We start from the raw sequence: 18006 nt of genomic DNA on the forward strand, positions 1-18006 counted from the left end.
AAGAAAAATGTTAGTTATTTTAACAAATGTAAGTTTTTAAATATGTGATTAAATTAAGTATAAGACTGCAGAGATACACACAAAGAATACACTAGAGTATTTTGGGAATAATCTGAGAAAGTAACGTGAGAAGAAGAGATAAGTGAATGAATGGAAAAACAGGGTCTTTAGCTCTTATATGTGCCACGAAAAGCATAAATAGGGATTGGGCGTCTTGAATGTGTAATGTTTTTTTATAGACACATTCAGTCATCAGTCTGTATTGCAATCAACGCTAAATAGTTATTATAATTAATTTTCTCTTTTTAATACTTTTGTATTAATTATATATAATTGCAAAAATTAAAATTAAAGATGTTATTGTTAGTGTATGCTTTATGCGGTCCAAGAAATACAAGAGGTATTGATTTTCTGCAAATATTCTAAAAGAAAATATTACAATACTATTCAAAAAAGGCAAAAATTAAAAGGGAGCGCATCCACCTATCGCCCTCTCATATAACCACTACTGATTGTAGCATGAGATATAAAATTCAATTTTTATTTTAACAAAATTATAATTATCAAATAATTATTAAAAATATTATTTTTTGACCAGAATTTATGATCTATCATAAACTGCTCTAATCATAGTAGTTAAACATTTAATAAATATATATATGTAAAAAAAATCATTTGTAGATGAGGTTGGGGGTCATCGCCTTATTAATCGCCAACTGTAAATACGCCACTACTAAAACAGTGCGACCGCTCACCCTTCCGTTCCGTTTCCTAAATGATACTCCTGTGGTAATGTTGCAAATTATTAAAACTCGTCCTCTCATTTTGATATTAAATACAAACAATTCTTTAGCATATACAAAAATAAACTTGAGGTTCATAGGTTTTGCAAAATAGCAAGTTATTTTCTAAGCGTCAAATAAAATTTAATGCGAAATTTATTTAATTAACGTAGACACTTGAAAATATTCATTAATTTCTTATCTTAATTATTTTAACTAAACGCTCTATTAAATGATATTATGTAGACAAATACTCATATTACAATTACTCAATAAGCGAAACTCAGTATTAATGTTTTAAAGACACGTTCTACCATGCTATTTGTTTTTTTAATAATAGTAAATTTATTGTTCTCTACGTTTGCAAATAAAATGATCATTTCAGATGAATACACTACAAAAGAACAAGTTATAAATGGAATTATAGAATCGAATTGCCCAACTTGTCATAAAAAAATAAATAGTAATTTATTTGATGAAAAAAAAATTACTAGGACTAAAAGTCAAACCAAAATTCAAGTTCGTATTCTCTTCTTCTTTTTTTCTTCTTCCTCGTCTTAATCCCAATAACTTGGGGTCGGCCACGTATAAACATTTATTTAAACTAATGCAATTGATTTTATATTAAATGCAGAGAAAGAAAACATATATAACATTAATAATTATAACGTTTAAAACTAGCAATATTATCAAAACATAAAATATCATTAAGCATAAAAATTGTATTATGTTTAAATTATCAATAATGTTAAAATTAAAATGGAAAAATAGTGTTTGACTTCTTTTATTAACATGTAGTTCTTGATTTATCAACTAATAATTACTTTTTAGAATCATCTCTTATATCTTAAGGGGATGTTAACTTCATAAGAACTTTAGAACTCTATCCTCCCCCTAAGTACGCCTCTTTATAAAATAAAAACTTATTTTTTCCTGAAATCCATAAATTTAGTATCAAATTTTTTAATTCTTATTGTATAAGAAACAACTATATACTTTTACATAATTTAAACTTATTTACAGATACCATTAAGTATAATAATGGAACTAAATCAGATGTCAAATGAATTAGATATATTCAGAAAGCTATTGCCACATGAAAATATGAAAAGTTTACCAAGAAACCGTGAATTTATATCAAATTCATGTAATTATTTTTACATGGAATTTTGTCGATAGGTTAAAAAAGGTCTTAATCAGACACTAATGGATCATTCTGACTAAAGATAAGTAAAGAACGATCATCCATGTTCTTAGTGGTTTAATACTTCTTTTAAAGTTATTTTTTAATCAAATTAAATGATCCAATATGCATCTGGTTGATGACCAAAATTAAAAACATTTAATGTTAATTACCAATACTATACCAGACATAAAGCTACATTTCCGTTTACAGTAACAATTGTACCAAAAGCAGCCGGGTGTTCTGTAGAATACAAAACAATCAATCTTAAAGACACAGATGATCCTAGTTTATACTATTCTCCTCCTTGTACCAGAGTAGGCCGTTGTGGGGGTTGTTGTTCTCATGATTTATTGGCATGTCAACCAGTAAACACAGATATTATTGACTTTGAAGTAATTACTTGCAATATAATGATATTCTAAGGATATATGACTATAACCAATTATAAATCTTTTGTGTAGATTACAGTTATGCAATATAACTCAGACGGGTCGTTTCAGTTTAAAGAAAAAAAGACAGTTACAGTAGAACAGCACACAAAGTGTAAATGTGGTTGCCTGATAAAAGAAAAAGAAAGTATCACAGATTTACCGAATAAATCTAGACATATAAACGTACAATAATTTTACGTTTCTATATGATCAATAACGTACTCAGAAATTTATTTTAAGAGCGCTTAACATTTTTTTTTTAATTTTTGGTTAAAATACTTCTGAAATTCAAGAAAAAATACCAAAAAAAAAAATCAATCCAATAAAAATATCATCCTCCGTTTAATAATATCGTACTATATAAGTCAGCAATTTTTTCAAATATACAAGACGACTCATTTACTATGAACCACTTATATAATCGAAGAATAAAATAATATTGACAATTTTTTTATTATTTCTTTTAGTACATACATTTCTCAATTTATTATTCATAAGTATTTTTTATGATAATTCTTTATAACTTATGTCAACCTTATATTTTCAAATGGCAACATACATAATTGGCTTATTCAAAGAATAATGAATTAAAAAAATGAATGTTTGATAACAACTTTTGAACCATCATTTCAGAAGTTATTGAAATTTTTACGCCAAGGTAGAAGAAAGAAAACAGCCAAGAAATTATTAGATTAATTTTCATAATCGTTGTATTACAAATTTTTTATTTAATTAAAAATTTACTTTTGTTAAATTTTTATATAAATGCCAGGGTTAAGAGAATTATTGTTTATAGATTAATGGCATGTAGGTTTGGTTTTTATTTATTCTATTTATAGAAACACTTAACTTAATAAAACTACCAAAAAATCTTTTATTTATAATTTTATTTTTTCAATTATTATAAAATTAAGACATTTTAGTCAAAAAAAAAAATTTTCGGAAACTATACATCCTTGTGAAGCTCCATGGAGTAGATATTGCAAGTACTATTTTACCTACTTTCTCGCTAGTTATAAACACTGATTTTGCTCATCCTTAATAATAATATAGTGGGACTGAAACTAGAGCTCCATCAAAAGAAAAATGAACAAGTTCGCCCAAATTTTATATTTATATATGAGATGTGTAGTTTTGAGCTGAATATTCAAAGTAAAAATTATATAGAAAATTAAACTATAATTAACAATTTTTATAGGACTGCAACTCTTTACAAAAATATTTAGCAAACGAATGTCGTTGTGAATGCATTAATGAAGATGAACAAAATAAATGTAACGAAGAATCTGACTTAAAGATGTGGAATTCAGATACTTGTATTTGCCAATGCAGAGAAGAGAAAGAATGTTCGACTGGATTTACATTTGACTATAGTACATGCATGTAAGAATTATAATACTAATTAATCTTATACTGTTGTAGTAATGAAAGTTATTAACTGATGTGTAAGAAGAACTTTTAGCTAATAAAACATTAAAACTCTAAATCTCACAAAAATCAAACATTTTAAAGTTCAATGAATTATATAATTATATGCATTTATAAATTTTCTTTTAATATTTTAGAGTCCTAAATTTGTACAACTTTGTTGTAAGTTTATAAAGTAATACAAAAATATTTTCCATTTTAGGAGAGGATTAACTCCCTAATTACCTCTCAATATAACATTGATAAACACATTAATTTCAAGTTAATTAATAAAAATGTATATTGACTGTTGGTGTGTTTAGAATAATTTAATCAAATTTATAGTCATATACTTCATAACCTGTTAATGATTAATTATTTTCAGGTGTGAATCAGACAACTCATAAGACACTGGAATGTATTTTTATAACAATTGGTTCATAAATTAAATAATCAAAAACTAAATTGACTATTGACAATTTTTGGGATGAAATCTGAAGACTTATAATTATTTTTAAGTTAATCTTTGCTTTTGAAATTATATTTGCTAAAAATAAAATTATAATATAATAGTTCCAATGAAATTTAATAAAAAAAAAAAAAATGTAGGTATTAATAAAACAATTTGTTTTTATATTAATTCACATAAATTAAAGAAATTAGTTTTTATAATTAAAACATAACAATTATCATCAAAAAATGAATTAGATTTTAAGTGTCATATATTTTACAACTGATAATTCCATAATATAGCATATTAGAAAATTTAATTTAATAAGAAGTTAAATAACTGTACATATTACAATAAATCAAATTCATATATTTTATTTTGTTTATTTAAATAAATAAATTGCATTCAAATTTAGATATGTATCCAACGCACAATATAAACATTTTTTCTTTAGATATTTTTTATCATTTATTTAAAAAAATAGATGAATTATGCAACACACTACTGAAAAACATAGATGCAAAATTATTTCTGCCCATAAGTACTTAAATAAATAAATGCACATGAAAATATTAACAAATGACTTAAATGAAGTACTTATTCATAAGAAACACTACACTTATTTTGAACTAGCATATACCTTTCCAACTTTAAAATGAATTTTTAGTATTTATATGTAATGACAAATTATGATTTAACCATCATTTAAGATTTTTTTACTTTACCTTTTATCACATTACATTTCAAACAATAAGGATGTTGTAGAAGAATGAAAAAAAACACAGAATGAACATTTAAATCAAAGATTTTTAATTTATTATAGTTTACGCAAAGTTTTTCTTTTTCAAAATCTCTAACAACGTATCTAATTCTTGAGTATCATCACCAAAATGTTTGACAACCACACAAGAACAACCTACTACTTTCCTGGCTTGACCATTATTGTCGTACTTACATAAACCACTCCATTCACCAAGAGTTTTATTGCTGTCAACTTCAATAAGAGGAATACTATTCTCTGCACATAATCCAGTAACTAGTTTTTTGTACATAGCTTCTTCACAATTGTTAGCCAATACACACAATACACCTAGATTGATAAGTAAAACGATTATAATAAAAAAAATTGGCTGTTATTAAATACTAAATGATATTAAAACAATTTCTAACCCAATTTCTTTTCTAATGCTTTAGCACCCTCATGAATTCCATGAAGTAGACTTCCATTAACTTGAGCGTTTTTCAACACTTCTTTTAAAAGGTTATACATATCTCCATGCTCTCCAGCTTCTACAGTATCTTCAATGTCGGACATTTTGAAATTATATATTAAGATAATAGATCGAAAATAAAAATTACAAAAAACTCTAGGGTTTTAATCAATTATGAAGTCGGTAAAACGAAAAATGGAACACGTTTTTGTTAATATGAAAGAGGTGGCTAACTGTTATTGAGGTTAAGTTTGTTTGCATTCTGATATATCGGCAAGTAAACAGTGTAGGTAACTCACTAATTTAAAATGATAAAAACATCATGAGAATTTTTAACGTATGATAATATTACTCTATGGTGATAAACCAGCAATATTGTTAACAAGCAATAACAAGTGAACAAAATAATTAAATAATTACACTTACTAATTGTTTTTGTTACTTATAACACATGTTATATTAATTTGTTCTAGTTTGATGATAATAATCTTAAGCAACAAATATTTATTCTAATTCGATTTTTAAATAAATATCTTGATATTTTATATGACTTAAAACAATTTTTTGATTATAAATATTTAATAATGACGTCTACTACTTCCAGAACTAATGAAGAAAGACGAAAAAGGGTAATTAATTTCTCTATGTAATATTGTTTAATGAACACTATTCTTTTAGAAATGATAAACATAAATCGGAGCATAAATGAGCAATTTAAAAAATTTAATTTATTAATTTAAAATTTTTTATTTCAGTATCATTTCTTTGTAATATATGTAATACTTAGTAGAAATAAAAGGTAAATTAATATCCAAGTCGGAAAAAATCATTTTTAGAAAAGTCTTAGCTAATTACATTATTTTAAATAATGAAACTCAATTTAATTTTATGAAATATACCAAAAAAAAAAAAAACAATCTTCAAAATATATATTTTTTTTAATTACATAATTGTTGCTATATTACTACTTTTAAGGAACATTATATTTCTAAATAAAACACTCAATTAAGTGAAATTTTATAATTGATTTCATTATTTTTTATTGAAGTAGGCTTTAGTAAATATATAACCAGAGTTATTAAAGTATCTTAAATACCTTATTTAAAGCCTACTATTAATCATTTAGGTATTTTTTAGGATTTATGCATAAATTATTTCAGTAAAATATTAATGCTATATTTCAAATTATAGTAATATTATAGAATTATATAAAAATTAAGAGTGAATATCAAAAAATAAAAAAAATTTTTTCTTTAATGACTTAATATATATTATATTTAATTCATAACATAAAAAAAATTAAATCTAAATCAATCCTAGTATAATGTTTACTATCTTAATATTATAAAAAGTGAATAATTATTTTTAAAAATATGAAATTTTTAAAAAATTGTAATGGAAGAATTTTATAATATATGTGTACAAAAAATTAAAGATATGATCTTAAGATACTAAATAATTTTGATTTTAGGTATATGTAGGTGAATTGCCTAAAGATTTTTTACGGCTAGATGTAGCAGCACTGAATGAATCAACTATAAGACAACAACAAGAAGCTGCAGATCAACAAGCAGCTTTGGCTCTTCAACAAGCATTAACTGCAATCCCAGGAGATCGCGATCGAAATAGACTAAACATTACTATTGTTCAAGCTCGATTAGTTAAAAACTATGGCTTAACAAGAATGGATCCATATGTACGTTTAAGAGTAGGTCATTGTGTTTATGAAACACAAACAGATGCTAATGGTGGCAAAACTCCCAAATGGCATAAAACAGTTCAAACGTAATTATATAAGTTTTTCTATATTTAGTTTTAAAAATTATATTAAATTATTATTCTTCAATTTTTAGTTGTAGTAAAAGGTATGAAGGTATTAATTTTTCTTTGATGTATAGCTTTTTTTTTGTGCGTGTGTCCATCTTTCATGTTTCTCGTGTTCTACTGGACAAAATTGTTTCAATAATATGTCAAAAGATTATGTTTGAATTTTTTATGTTCTATTTTGCTACTTTTTCTCAGCATTCACGAGACCAACTTTTTTTAATGATATGTCAAACAATCACAAATTGTATTTAGTTAATGACATTATCCTCAAAACGTTCTCTCTCTTAATACACTAAATTAAAAAACATGGCAGGAAATCAAACCTCCTAATTTTTTTCTTTTTTTTTTTACCTAAAATCTCCTTAAATTGTTTAATATTAATATAATCACCCAGAAGAATATTTTTTATATATATGTATCTAAACAAAAAATTTTCAATATCTTAAATATATCTTTGGATTTTTTTTTAATTTGATAATTTATCTACTTATAATAAGAACTTTACATGACGATTCATACATATTAATAACATTTATTCTTTTTTAATTTTAGTTTCGTAGCAAAGCTGAGAAGGTATTAATTTTATTATGATGTGTTTTTTTTTATTTTTTTTGTGTCTGTTACCACTTTTTTTTAGATTTCACCGAAACGATTTTTTTCAAAAAATACGTCAAAAGTTCACAAATTGTATCTAGTTGAAGACATTACCCTGAAAAATTGGAAAAAATTCCCTCATTCCCTGTAAATGGGGAAAATCTTCAAAAAAAATTACAAATTAAAAATCGCTAATTTTCGAAATTTTTTTAAATTAAAATAACTTTTTCAAATGACTAAATCAATATAATTTTCTTTTATAGATACATGTTGTCTTTACCTATCATTTGATATATTTTTTTTATAAATCTGACCCTTTATATATATATATTAAATTAAAGCTTATGTTATATACTTTATTATGGAAAAAAAATATGTTAGACTTTATTTTGTCTTCATGGTGAAAATGGCTATTTTTATGTTAAAACTCTCGATTTTATGTTTTACATTTTTAACTTTATAATGCTATAACTTTTTTAAAAATTTATAGATCAATACAATTTTTTTACGAAAAATAATATTTATTTACCTCTTTCATAAAACATACTTTTTTTTAAAATCGGACCATTTCCCTTAATACAGGGGGTTCAAAACTTTAAAATGCATATAGAAAGTAGAACTTTTTTAACTTAATTTTTGAAAGTGTTCCGGAAATACTGACACTTTTATATTATCTTAAATTAAAGCTAATGTAATGTACATTATTGTGAAAAAAAAAATTTTGGACTTTATTTTGTCTTCGCAGTGAAAATAGTTACCAAATGCTTTTTTTGTGTGAAAATTCTCGATTTTATTTTTTACATTTTTAACTTTATAATGCTATAACTTATTAAAAGTGTATGGATCAACACAATTTTTTTATGAGAAATAATATTTATATTCCTTTGTCATTCAACATACTTTATCTTAATCAGAATATAAATAAGGAAATAGGAGATCATGTTGCTTTTGGAATAATCCATCAATTTAAAATTAAACACTATCTATAGATTTGCATTGAAGCGTTTATGATAGTGATTTTAATCATTGTCAAATATTATTATACTTGACCCAACTATGCGACACCCCTACTGTGCTGAGTTTTTTTTTAATGTTCTGAAAACTTGATACCTTTTAATACATGTTAAATTAAACTTTGTATTAGTTCATTCAAACACAAAATCAAAAGAAAAATTTTTTTTGAGAATAAGCTTTATAAAATTGTACAAACTTTATGTCTCCCTAAGATACCTATTATCTTTATTCCTTAATTAAATTGATTTTCATTTTTACAGAGGTGTCTAGTATAGATATTTGATACTAATATTACATTTTTGAATAATAACCAATTTTTTGACTTTATGTTAACAAAAACGATTATATATACTCAACAATAAAAGAAAATTTTCTACTATTTATGTATTTTTTATATGTATAATTGTATCAAGCATTTTAAGATAGTGATGTAATCTCATTCAGATATCAATTATTAGTGGAGGGTGCTATGCCCAATTTCCATTATCCTTGATTTGGATTCCAACTTTACTAGGTTTTTATAATTATTATTCATGTTTATAGTCTTTTACCAGATGGTATCAATCAAATTCATGTAGAAATATTTGATGAATGCTCTTTTAAAATGGATGAGTTAATAGCATGGACAACTATACCAATACCTCTACAAATATTTAAAGGAGTTACTATTGAACAGTGGTATAATCTCACTGGTAAACAAGGGCCTAATCATGAGGGCACTATAAATATTATAATGAGTTATGGGGTTAGTTATACACTTAAAATAAAAGTTCTATATTTTTTCTTATAAAACAAATTTATTTGGTGAACTAGGTTCCACCATCATTAGGTTTAGTGTCTCCAGTTATGATGGTTCCACCAAATATTAATACAAGTAAAGATCTCACTCCTATTTATGTACAACCACCACCACAAGCACCACCTCTTAATCCAGAAGATTTAAAACAAGTATGTGTACCTTATGTATAATTTAAAATAATGATTACACATTATTTAATTGCAGGTTCAAGATATGTTCCCAAATGTAGATAAAGATACTGTGAAAAATATTTTTGAAGCTAATAATGGAGACAAAGATTTAACTGTCAATTCACTACTCCAAATGGTTGAATAAATCATCAAATAATCTTCCAATGAGCTTAATCCTATGTTAATATTACTATTATTATTGTTGTGTGTGCCATTCTTCTATATTGAATGTTTAATTTAGTCAGAATTATGTATGAATTTGTTAGAATACATCTGTATTTCTAATTTGTAACTAGTAAGATTTATTTTTATTTATATAGATGGGTTTAGTTAAGAATATTTATTAGTTAACTTCCAAGTAAAATTAAAAAAAAATAAAACTTAACTTATTTATAACTATTAGTTACTTTCTTCAGTTATTTAATTCTTTCTCTTAAATTTTATTGCAGTGATGATTAATTTTTTGATAAAAGATGACAATTTTTTTTAATATTGCTCTTTTATCTCTATATATTTGTAGAAAATGTTTATTTTATTAAATTATTTTACAACTAGTTGTGTCATAAGTAAAAATTTTGTTATATATGAAAATTAGATTAAATATTATTTAATTAACAAATTCTGAAAAAATAATACTGTGCAAAATACATTACATTGATTTAGTGGTGTCAATACATCACAGAAATTTATATTAGAACATGTAAAATTGTATCATGTAAGTTTAAATAATAAAAAATTAATTGATTTTTATTATAATTTTTGTTAAATGCTAAAATATTCATTAATTTGAGCTTTTTTGTTTATTTTACAAATAATTGTTTAAGATTGACTTTGAGTTTGATATAAAGTACTATGGAAATATTTTTAGTCCGTTGAACTTATTTTTATGTAAAATATATTTATATAACTTTATATCATGATTATCTATACAGATAACCGTGCTCTATTTACTAGTAAAGTATTAATTACAAATTAACTTGTGGTATTTTAAATGTAATAAGAATATAAACCCTTTAATTAAAAAATTAAAGACAAAAAAAAATCTATTATCCAGGAACCCGACTATGAGACTAAAAACTTTTAATCCTACAAATATTAGAAAATAAAAAACGAGAGATTAATTTTATTAACTCATTATATTACACAGAATTTACATCTATGCTTTGTCAACAAAAATAATACAAGAATCTTATGATTGTAATGTATAGTAATAAATAAAACACTCGTATTATTATTAAAAATGTAACAATAACGTCTAAAAAATTGTATTTTCTTATAACAAAACAAAATTATAACTAAATAAATATAATTATTCAAAAAATTATTTATTGGCAGTTATTATTGCTGGCAGCTACTTTAGCAGCTAGATCTGCAAATTTTGCAGTATAATCAGTGCTGTTTTCACTCATAAGACATTGAAATTGTGCCTCCACCTAAAATGAAGATAAATCAATAAAATATACATGTTTAATGTAGACTTTATTTTTTAACAGACAACACAATTGAGAATAATAAAACAAATGGATTTAATGTCTTATGATTCTGTTTTTAAAAGTGACACAATAGTGAAAGCTTATAAATTAACTAGTTCTAATATTAAACAACTTAATCAATTTAAAAAAATTCATTTTTATTAAGAAAAAATTTGTACAGTATTACTACTCACATCATTAGAAATAACTTTTTCTCTGTCACTTTCAGTTAAGTTAGATGATTCATCTTTTTCGAGATGTCCCAAAAAACTACTTAATGAGAAATCCATCTAAAAATAGAAAATTCAATGTTACAAGTAAATTTAAATAAATATATTCGAACCTCTAATTTTGACAAATATAAATTTAAGAACTGAAAAATTTCATGTAATTATGTTCAATGACATATTGGGATTTAATTATTATAGGGGTGATTTTTGAATAATTAAATGAGCTAAGTCATTATAGTCATTACTGGTTATACTAACAACTTCTATGAAATATGCTTTTACTAATAAAACATTTATTATTGAATGAATAATTGTTTGAATATTGGTTGTACTCAGGAAAAACTATCAGTCAATAATGTTTTAATTATTACTTAATTTAATTAAGTAATTTTACCAATATATCCAAATAATTTTTTCAATGATATATGACACATACTCACATTTATAAATTTTTTACATGCAATTTTTTATAGTTTGATAGATATTGTTCAAGAATAAAATGTCAACAATATATATATATATATATAATAATAATATATATATATAATATTTTATACAGTAAGGTAATAATAATTCTTGTCTTATTGACAAATATATTAACTATTATTGCATTTGCCAGGTTTTAGTGAATCTGTTTTAAACAATATATTTTTACTTCTGGATTAAGCCATTGATTTCCATCATCTTTTAAAAGTCGTGAAGGACTAGTTGATGGTGTAATGAGACTTGGAGAAGTTGAACTGCTGCAATTAGGTAATAGACCAGAGAAATTTGATGGGGATGTAAGATCAGGTATATTATCTATAAGTCTATTGATAGTTGATGATGTAATACTAACATCGTCAGGAATATCTTCTTGATCAGGTTCTGATTTCCAAATTTCTAATCAAACATTAAAAATTAGTTAAAAGTCAAAATAATCAAATATTTTTATGTCTTTTGTCAATAAATGTTCAACTTTATAAAGGTTCTCACACTTATAATTTATTATCTAAAAATACATATTAATTAAAAGTGAAAGTCAAAAGTATACACTAACAAATAACTCAAAATAAATATATAAAAATAAAATAGTTTATTATACTAACTATTTGGAGGAGATAGAGTTTGATCATTTACATAACCCAATTGATCAAGATGATCATTTTCAGATTTCACATTATGTGCAGTTTGTTCAACTTTTACAGCTGGTATAATAGGTCTAAAATTAGATGTTTGCACAATAGTTAAACTAGTTTTTGGTTGTAAAGGTAGTAGTTTTTGAACAATTCCAACATGTTTATTGCCAGGTCGCCCTGTTCTCTGACAATATCTTGGCATTCCTTGAAGTTTCTAGAAATAAATAATACAATTAATATAATTGTTAATTATACACAATAATCAAGTAAGTTGATGGACCTGCAAAACAAGTGAAGATACAAAAATTAACAACAATTTATTGTTACTATGCTTAATATACTCTGCAAAACTAAAATTTTTTTTTGTCAATGATAAAGAATGAAGAAGTAAATACGTTTACAGATTCTGAATTTTAATGTCTATACAATGAAACAAAAATAAAAATTTTACAATCATCCTAATCCTATTTTTTTAAGATGCAAAATTAGTCTTTATACAATTTTTATTGAAATCTTTTTTTTTTAAGAAAGAGAAAAACTATTCAAAATATATATAGTCAAAATTAATAAAAACTTTCTTATTTAGTTAAAAGGGAAACATAAACATATAGTTTGAAAACACAAATTATCCATTAAGATTTATAAAAACTCTATTTTGTATTAAAGATACTAATCTGATACATTTTTATTAATGAATGACAAATTTTTAATAATATGAAAATTGTACATGTCTAAGACACTAATGTAATACTTTTCAAAGTTTGTAATTAAAATAGATATGCAACTAAACATAGAAAATAGTAATATTATGACAAAATAGGTGTTAAATTAAAAATTAAATAAAGAAAATCTTTAATAAAAGCATGGATAAAAGTAATATTACAATATGTTTTGATTAAGTTTTTTTCCTATTCATATTTGTTTGGTTCCATTTTTTAGTTTACAGCTTTTTTTAGTGTGTGTTTTTTAGGATACTTTTTATTTAGGAAATATTTTTTTAACAAAGTAGTCTGTAAAATTCAAAATAAAGTCATAATTGAATAATAGGGAAATCACTTACACCAACTTGAGCTTCGAAGGAACTAGTAGAATGCAGGGGTTTCGGCTGCAATGGTCTTCTGAACAAAGATGGTGAATGAACCATTACTTTACAACTATTAACCAGTGAATACGGACTACGTTGCATTTGATCTGCATCAGTTTTAATCTTAATAGCAAAAATAAAAATTTATTTATATAGTCTATATTAAAAGAACTTAATATAATTTTTTATTATGAATCTTACCTCTGTTTGTCTAGGTAAGCTATGTGATTTACTATTGACAAACCCACATGTACAAGACTAAAAAAATAAATATTGTATTATTTAGGAAAATAAAACTAAAGGTAAAAGAATATAACAGAAAAATTTTTGTTATTAGTTTTGTCTTACTTTAAGAGTATTTGAATTGTACTGAGCTATGGAAATTAATTTGTTTAGTGATTGTGACAATCTATTTTTATTAGAAGTTTCAGCACAATCTTCAAACCAATATTCTAGTTGAATTTTGGATTCACTACCACACTAAACATAAAAAAATTTTGATAGTTGAACTTACAGTTCTAAGAATTTTAAAGTTTCTTACAATAAGATAAAGTTCTCCAATCTTAATAGATTCAACATTGGCTAAGGTCCATCCCTTTTTTACTCTAACAATAAACTCTTCTTTCTTTTCTTTGACATGGTCTTGAGTAGTCACAATTGGATCACTTTTAGGTGGGCTGGCCATTAAAGTATCAAGATTTTTTTCTCCGTCATAAGCAACGTCATTTGATGAACATGAAACTGATACACATGAGGGTAACATACTATCATTAAATACTGAAGATCCAGATGATAAACTGGCGGTTTCATTGCGTACTCGTTTCACGTAAGGTTTCTGCATTTTTGTTGATGGAAACTAAAATAATTAAAAAATTATATAATAACATTAAATTATAAATTTAACAACACTACCTTCTGAAGAATAGATTCAACAGACTCTTTAGAAATTCCATGAGTATTCCTATGAGCTAAAAGACTAACATTTGAACTATTTTCAATATCACTAAAATTTACACTTATTGGAGTAATATTGACACCAGCTGCTGGAGCTACTCTTAATACCCTTTTTGATTCTTGTTCAGAACTCATTGTTTGAATTCTATTGATTTGTTCACGCTATTAACTGTTGTTAAAGAAATCACAAATAACAAATTTTGATAAATCAAAAATAAACATCAATAAATTAAAATAATATCTTATAAGCTGCTATTATTCATAATATTTAAACATTAATTTTTTCCTTTAAAATTCTGCTAAATAAATAATTATTTATAATTATTTAATAAAGGATACAAGTTTCCAATTTTCTGATTGCCATCTGTTTTCTAAAAAAGCTAACAACATAGACAAAGGCTTTTGTAACTCTACAGTAGCTCTAATACGAGGATTCATAGCAAGAGATTGTACTAAAGCCCAAGTATCCATATCACGTGGCTTTAACTCAATGCTTACTTTACCAGGAAGTTTCAAATCTCCAATTGTATCTAAATAAATATTGCTAGTTATTTTCAACGATTTATACTTATCATTTTTTTAAATTTAATTGAAAACCTTCAAGACAGTTTAATTTTCTAAGAGCACGACAGTGTGGTGTTTTTACTCTCCACATTTTTCCTTTACTTCTAACTTTAGTTGAACCATGATATATCATTTCATATAACTTAGACCAGTTTTTATCATTACAAAATCCAACTCTTCGTTTCAATTCTCCATAGTTTATTAAACCATAAAGTTCTTGCACTACTTTAGGTATCTCTATAACAGTACATAAAAATGTTGAACCCATCATTATTAAATTTTAATTATTTATAATAAGAATATTACCTTTAGGAAATTCAATATATTTGCAAATTTTATGCCAAATTCTATAGTAAAAATGTCTCAGTTGTTCTTTGCTCTTAATAGCCTGCTCACAAGAACCTTTCCGTTTGATTCTATTAACCATAAACCATTGAATAGATTCAAAATCTTTGCCAAATTCATTAAGACCCTCAAAAAAAGAATTTGTTTCTTCAAGTGACCAAAGTTCTCTGCGGATTTTTACTGACTTAAATACTGGAGCATCATTTGTATCTATACATGACAAAAATTAATATTATTAAATTTTGCTAACTTAAACAAATTACTCACCTAATTTTGAACTGCTAGGACCAGGAGAAGTAGAAACTGGTGTCATACGTAACTTTTTTGATACTCTAGCACTTGTTCTTAGTAATACACCTTTTTCAGAAACAACAGTAGGCATGTCTAGCTCCGATTGATTATTGCCATCTTCAGACTTAAATTTTTCATCCATCATTGTTATCTAAAAAGCACAACAAATTTTATATAATATTTAGACAAAGTTACTTAATAGATAATAGAAATAAGTCTCAATTTCAACTCATACTTACGCTGATTTATGATTATTTAATTTTAAACAGAAATCAACCACAATGTATGCCATCTCTTCTGACGCCTTTGAGCGTATGTAATTGATTTCAAAATCACCATGATCGTTGATTAAATGAAAACCCGCAGTTATGCTCAAAGATCTTGTTTAGTAAATTCTAAAGTAATAATTTTAGAGGAGAAGATTACTTACAGAGAATAATTGACATAGTTGTTAAGAACAATGGTTTTTATCAAGAACTACAAATTGAAAGGAATCACTAAATTAAAAATCAACAGGCAAACAAGTACAAAAAAAAAAAATAATAATAATATTCTTTACCACACTAAACAGATAACGTAAGCAAGAATAACAAAATTTTAATCACAACGGACGTCGAGAACAACAACAAATATGGCGAAATGTACACACACGAACACACAGAGAACTCCCTGTTATCAATTATAATTGAAATTAACATACATACCGATCACAATTTGGTACAGATGTTACTGGATATCCTGGTGACACTCTCAATTCGAATGTTGTTTAATGACGATTTACGACGAAATTGGGATATACAGACACAATTTGTAGTTTAACAGTGAGCAGCGAAGAAGGGGTGGGCACTAAGTCTTTCAGGGGGAAATATAATTCGCGAAATAAAAACGCGCGGGTGGAGCATATGCATTAATATGCTCTCAAAGAAAATTGGGTCACCGACACTAAATATCTATCGCGTTGCTGCTTCAACTTTCTTCCTCAGTAATTACGTTTTCTACGTGGCAAAGAATCATCATAGAAAATTTATTGATGACTACCCTGACCATAATATTTTTAAAGATAATCACTAAAAAAAACCTTAATTGGTTTTAAAAATTATATTAATATTTCAAAAACAACGTCCAAATGAAGGTATGACCCATCCTATTAGTTAGATATTTTAATTATTCGAGAATATGTTTTATTGAATACACACATCTCATTAAATGCATTAAGATCCATTTAAATTTTTAAATGCTAAAATATATATTTAGCATTTAAAAATTTGAACTTGCATCAAATTATAAAGAGTAAACAAATTAAAATGATACATTCCAATGAATTTGAAAAATATTAATATAATTAGAACAAATATTCAAAATAGACTTATTCAAAACATTTTTCAACTTACAAATTTGAATCGACCAATTCATTTTACGAAAATATAAGAAATATAAAATATATAAGATATTATGTATATAACTACACTGTTATTTAGTAGGTAAATTTATTTAGAGACTAAACGATATTTCTTAAAAAATTATGATACTTAGGCTTAGACAACGCTGAGTTACTAAGCAAAAAATATTTAGTAAATTTATTAAATATTTAGTTGAATTATACTAAATGAACAAATGTATGGAAAGTTCCTAATATTTGTTTACATAACTTATACGGTTTTTAACTTTGATACGAAGCTGAAAAGGTATTAATTTTATTACAATCTCTTTATTATTATTTTTTCAGCTCTCAATGACTGATTTTTCTTAACGATACATCAAAAATCATAAATTGTATTTCATTAAAAATATTACCCACAAAAATTGAAAAAAATTCCATAGTTCTTTGTAAATGGGGGAAATCCTCAAAAAAAAAAATACATTTTTAAAATCGGTAAATTTCAACTTCTTTTAAAATTATCATAAGATATATTTTTTGAAAACCTAAATTATTACCTGCCCAAAGGGGATTCAAAATAACAACTTTTGCACAAAAAATTAACTTTTGAACATAATTCAAATTAGAGTTTATATAACATACTATATGTTTAAAAAATAATTTTCCCGACACCTTATCTTATATATACNATTCAAATT

At 24.7% G+C, this 18006-nt stretch overlaps 4 protein-coding genes across 9 annotated transcripts; 2 read left to right on the top strand and 2 right to left on the bottom strand.

The window, feature by feature from the left end:
* The first annotated feature begins 1058 nt into the window (after nucleotides 1-1058).
* On the top strand, nucleotides 1059-4666 carry LOC126907542 (vascular endothelial growth factor C-like). Of its 2 annotated transcripts, none has more exons than XM_050688908.1 (6): nucleotides 1059-1301; nucleotides 1806-1929; nucleotides 2179-2360; nucleotides 2430-2582; nucleotides 3598-3782; nucleotides 4192-4666. In XM_050688908.1, exons 1-6 carry the CDS (start codon nucleotides 1098-1100, stop codon nucleotides 4211-4213), a joined length of 870 nt encoding a protein of 289 aa, XP_050544865.1. In that variant the 5' UTR covers nucleotides 1059-1097; the 3' UTR covers nucleotides 4214-4666. The 2 variants fall into 2 exon arrangements, with proteins under 2 accessions (XP_050544865.1, XP_050544866.1); XM_050688909.1 differs by having other exon boundaries at nucleotides 2430-2540; nucleotides 4192-4665.
* A 378-nt stretch (nucleotides 4667-5044) lies between these two features.
* Nucleotides 5045-5715, bottom strand: LOC126907554 (40S ribosomal protein S12). The gene is made up of 2 exons (XM_050688920.1): nucleotides 5428-5715; nucleotides 5045-5347 (listed from the first exon to the last, which is right to left on the bottom strand). Exons 1-2 carry the CDS (start codon nucleotides 5570-5572, stop codon nucleotides 5082-5084), a joined length of 411 nt encoding a protein of 136 aa, XP_050544877.1. The 5' UTR covers nucleotides 5573-5715; the 3' UTR covers nucleotides 5045-5081.
* A 139-nt stretch (nucleotides 5716-5854) lies between these two features.
* On the top strand, nucleotides 5855-10274 carry LOC126907543 (toll-interacting protein-like). 2 transcript variants are annotated; one of them, XM_050688910.1, is made up of 6 exons: nucleotides 5855-6097; nucleotides 6940-7253; nucleotides 7848-7868; nucleotides 9447-9648; nucleotides 9717-9851; nucleotides 9907-10274. In XM_050688910.1, exons 1-6 carry the CDS (start codon nucleotides 6053-6055, stop codon nucleotides 10015-10017), a joined length of 828 nt encoding a protein of 275 aa, XP_050544867.1. In that variant the 5' UTR covers nucleotides 5855-6052; the 3' UTR covers nucleotides 10018-10274. The 2 variants fall into 2 exon arrangements, with proteins under 2 accessions (XP_050544867.1, XP_050544868.1); XM_050688911.1 differs by lacking the exon at nucleotides 7848-7868 and having other exon boundaries at nucleotides 5858-6097.
* A 715-nt stretch (nucleotides 10275-10989) lies between these two features.
* On the bottom strand, nucleotides 10990-16805 carry LOC126907509 (protein cramped). Of its 4 annotated transcripts, none has more exons than XM_050688849.1 (15): nucleotides 16635-16804; nucleotides 16170-16325; nucleotides 15907-16081; nucleotides 15601-15849; nucleotides 15328-15531; nucleotides 15070-15260; nucleotides 14689-14892; nucleotides 14318-14632; nucleotides 14125-14256; nucleotides 13978-14034; nucleotides 13753-13899; nucleotides 12663-12906; nucleotides 12230-12456; nucleotides 11539-11634; nucleotides 10990-11305 (listed from the first exon to the last, which is right to left on the bottom strand). In XM_050688849.1, exons 3-15 carry the CDS (start codon nucleotides 16073-16075, stop codon nucleotides 11198-11200), a joined length of 2343 nt encoding a protein of 780 aa, XP_050544806.1. In that variant the 5' UTR covers nucleotides 16076-16081; nucleotides 16170-16325; nucleotides 16635-16804; the 3' UTR covers nucleotides 10990-11197. The 4 variants fall into 4 exon arrangements, with proteins under 4 accessions (XP_050544806.1, XP_050544807.1, XP_050544808.1 ...); XM_050688850.1 differs by lacking the exon at nucleotides 16635-16804 and adding an exon at nucleotides 16490-16595 and having other exon boundaries at nucleotides 16170-16407; XM_050688851.1 differs by lacking the exon at nucleotides 16635-16804 and adding an exon at nucleotides 16490-16593.
* Between the last annotated feature and the right edge of the window lie 1201 nt (nucleotides 16806-18006).

Source organism: Daktulosphaira vitifoliae, unplaced genomic scaffold, assembly GCF_025091365.1.
Source record: "Daktulosphaira vitifoliae isolate Bord-2020 unplaced genomic scaffold, ASM2509136v1 Scaffold_5, whole genome shotgun sequence".
Lineage (NCBI taxonomy): Eukaryota > Metazoa > Arthropoda > Insecta > Hemiptera > Phylloxeridae > Daktulosphaira > Daktulosphaira vitifoliae.

Bases quoted from the DNA above. Each gene is read 5' to 3' on its own strand.
- LOC126907542 (XM_050688908.1), top strand. From the start codon at position 1,098: ATGCTATTTGTTTTTTTAATAATAGTAAATTTATTGTTCTCTACGTTT. The intron at 1,930-2,178 runs GTAATTATTTTT...TTCCGTTTACAG, and splicing joins TGAATTTATATCAAATTCAT to TAACAATTGTACCAAAAGCA. The intron at 3,783-4,191 runs GTAAGAATTATA...AATTATTTTCAG, and splicing joins TTTGACTATAGTACATGCAT to GTGTGAATCAGACAACTCAT.
- LOC126907554 (XM_050688920.1), bottom strand. From the start codon at position 5,572: ATGTCCGACATTGAAGATACTGTAGAAGCTGGAGAGCATGGAGATATG. The intron at 5,348-5,427 runs GTTAGAAATTGT...TTATCAATCTAG, and splicing joins AGCATTAGAAAAGAAATTGG to GTGTATTGTGTGTATTGGCT.
- LOC126907543 (XM_050688910.1), top strand. From the start codon at position 6,053: ATGACGTCTACTACTTCCAGAACTAATGAAGAAAGACGAAAAAGG. The intron at 7,254-7,847 runs GTAATTATATAA...TTTTAATTTTAG, and splicing joins TGGCATAAAACAGTTCAAAC to TTTCGTAGCAAAGCTGAGAA. The intron at 9,852-9,906 runs GTATGTGTACCT...ATTTAATTGCAG, and splicing joins ATCCAGAAGATTTAAAACAA to GTTCAAGATATGTTCCCAAA.
- LOC126907509 (XM_050688852.1), bottom strand. From the start codon at position 16,075: ATGATGGATGAAAAATTTAAGTCTGAAGATGGCAATAATCAATCGGAG. The intron at 15,261-15,327 runs GTTTTCAATTAA...ATATTTATTTAG, and splicing joins AAAATTAAACTGTCTTGAAG to ATACAATTGGAGATTTGAAA. The intron at 12,457-12,662 runs GTTAGTATAATA...ATGTTTGATTAG, and splicing joins AACTCTATCTCCTCCAAATA to AAATTTGGAAATCAGAACCT.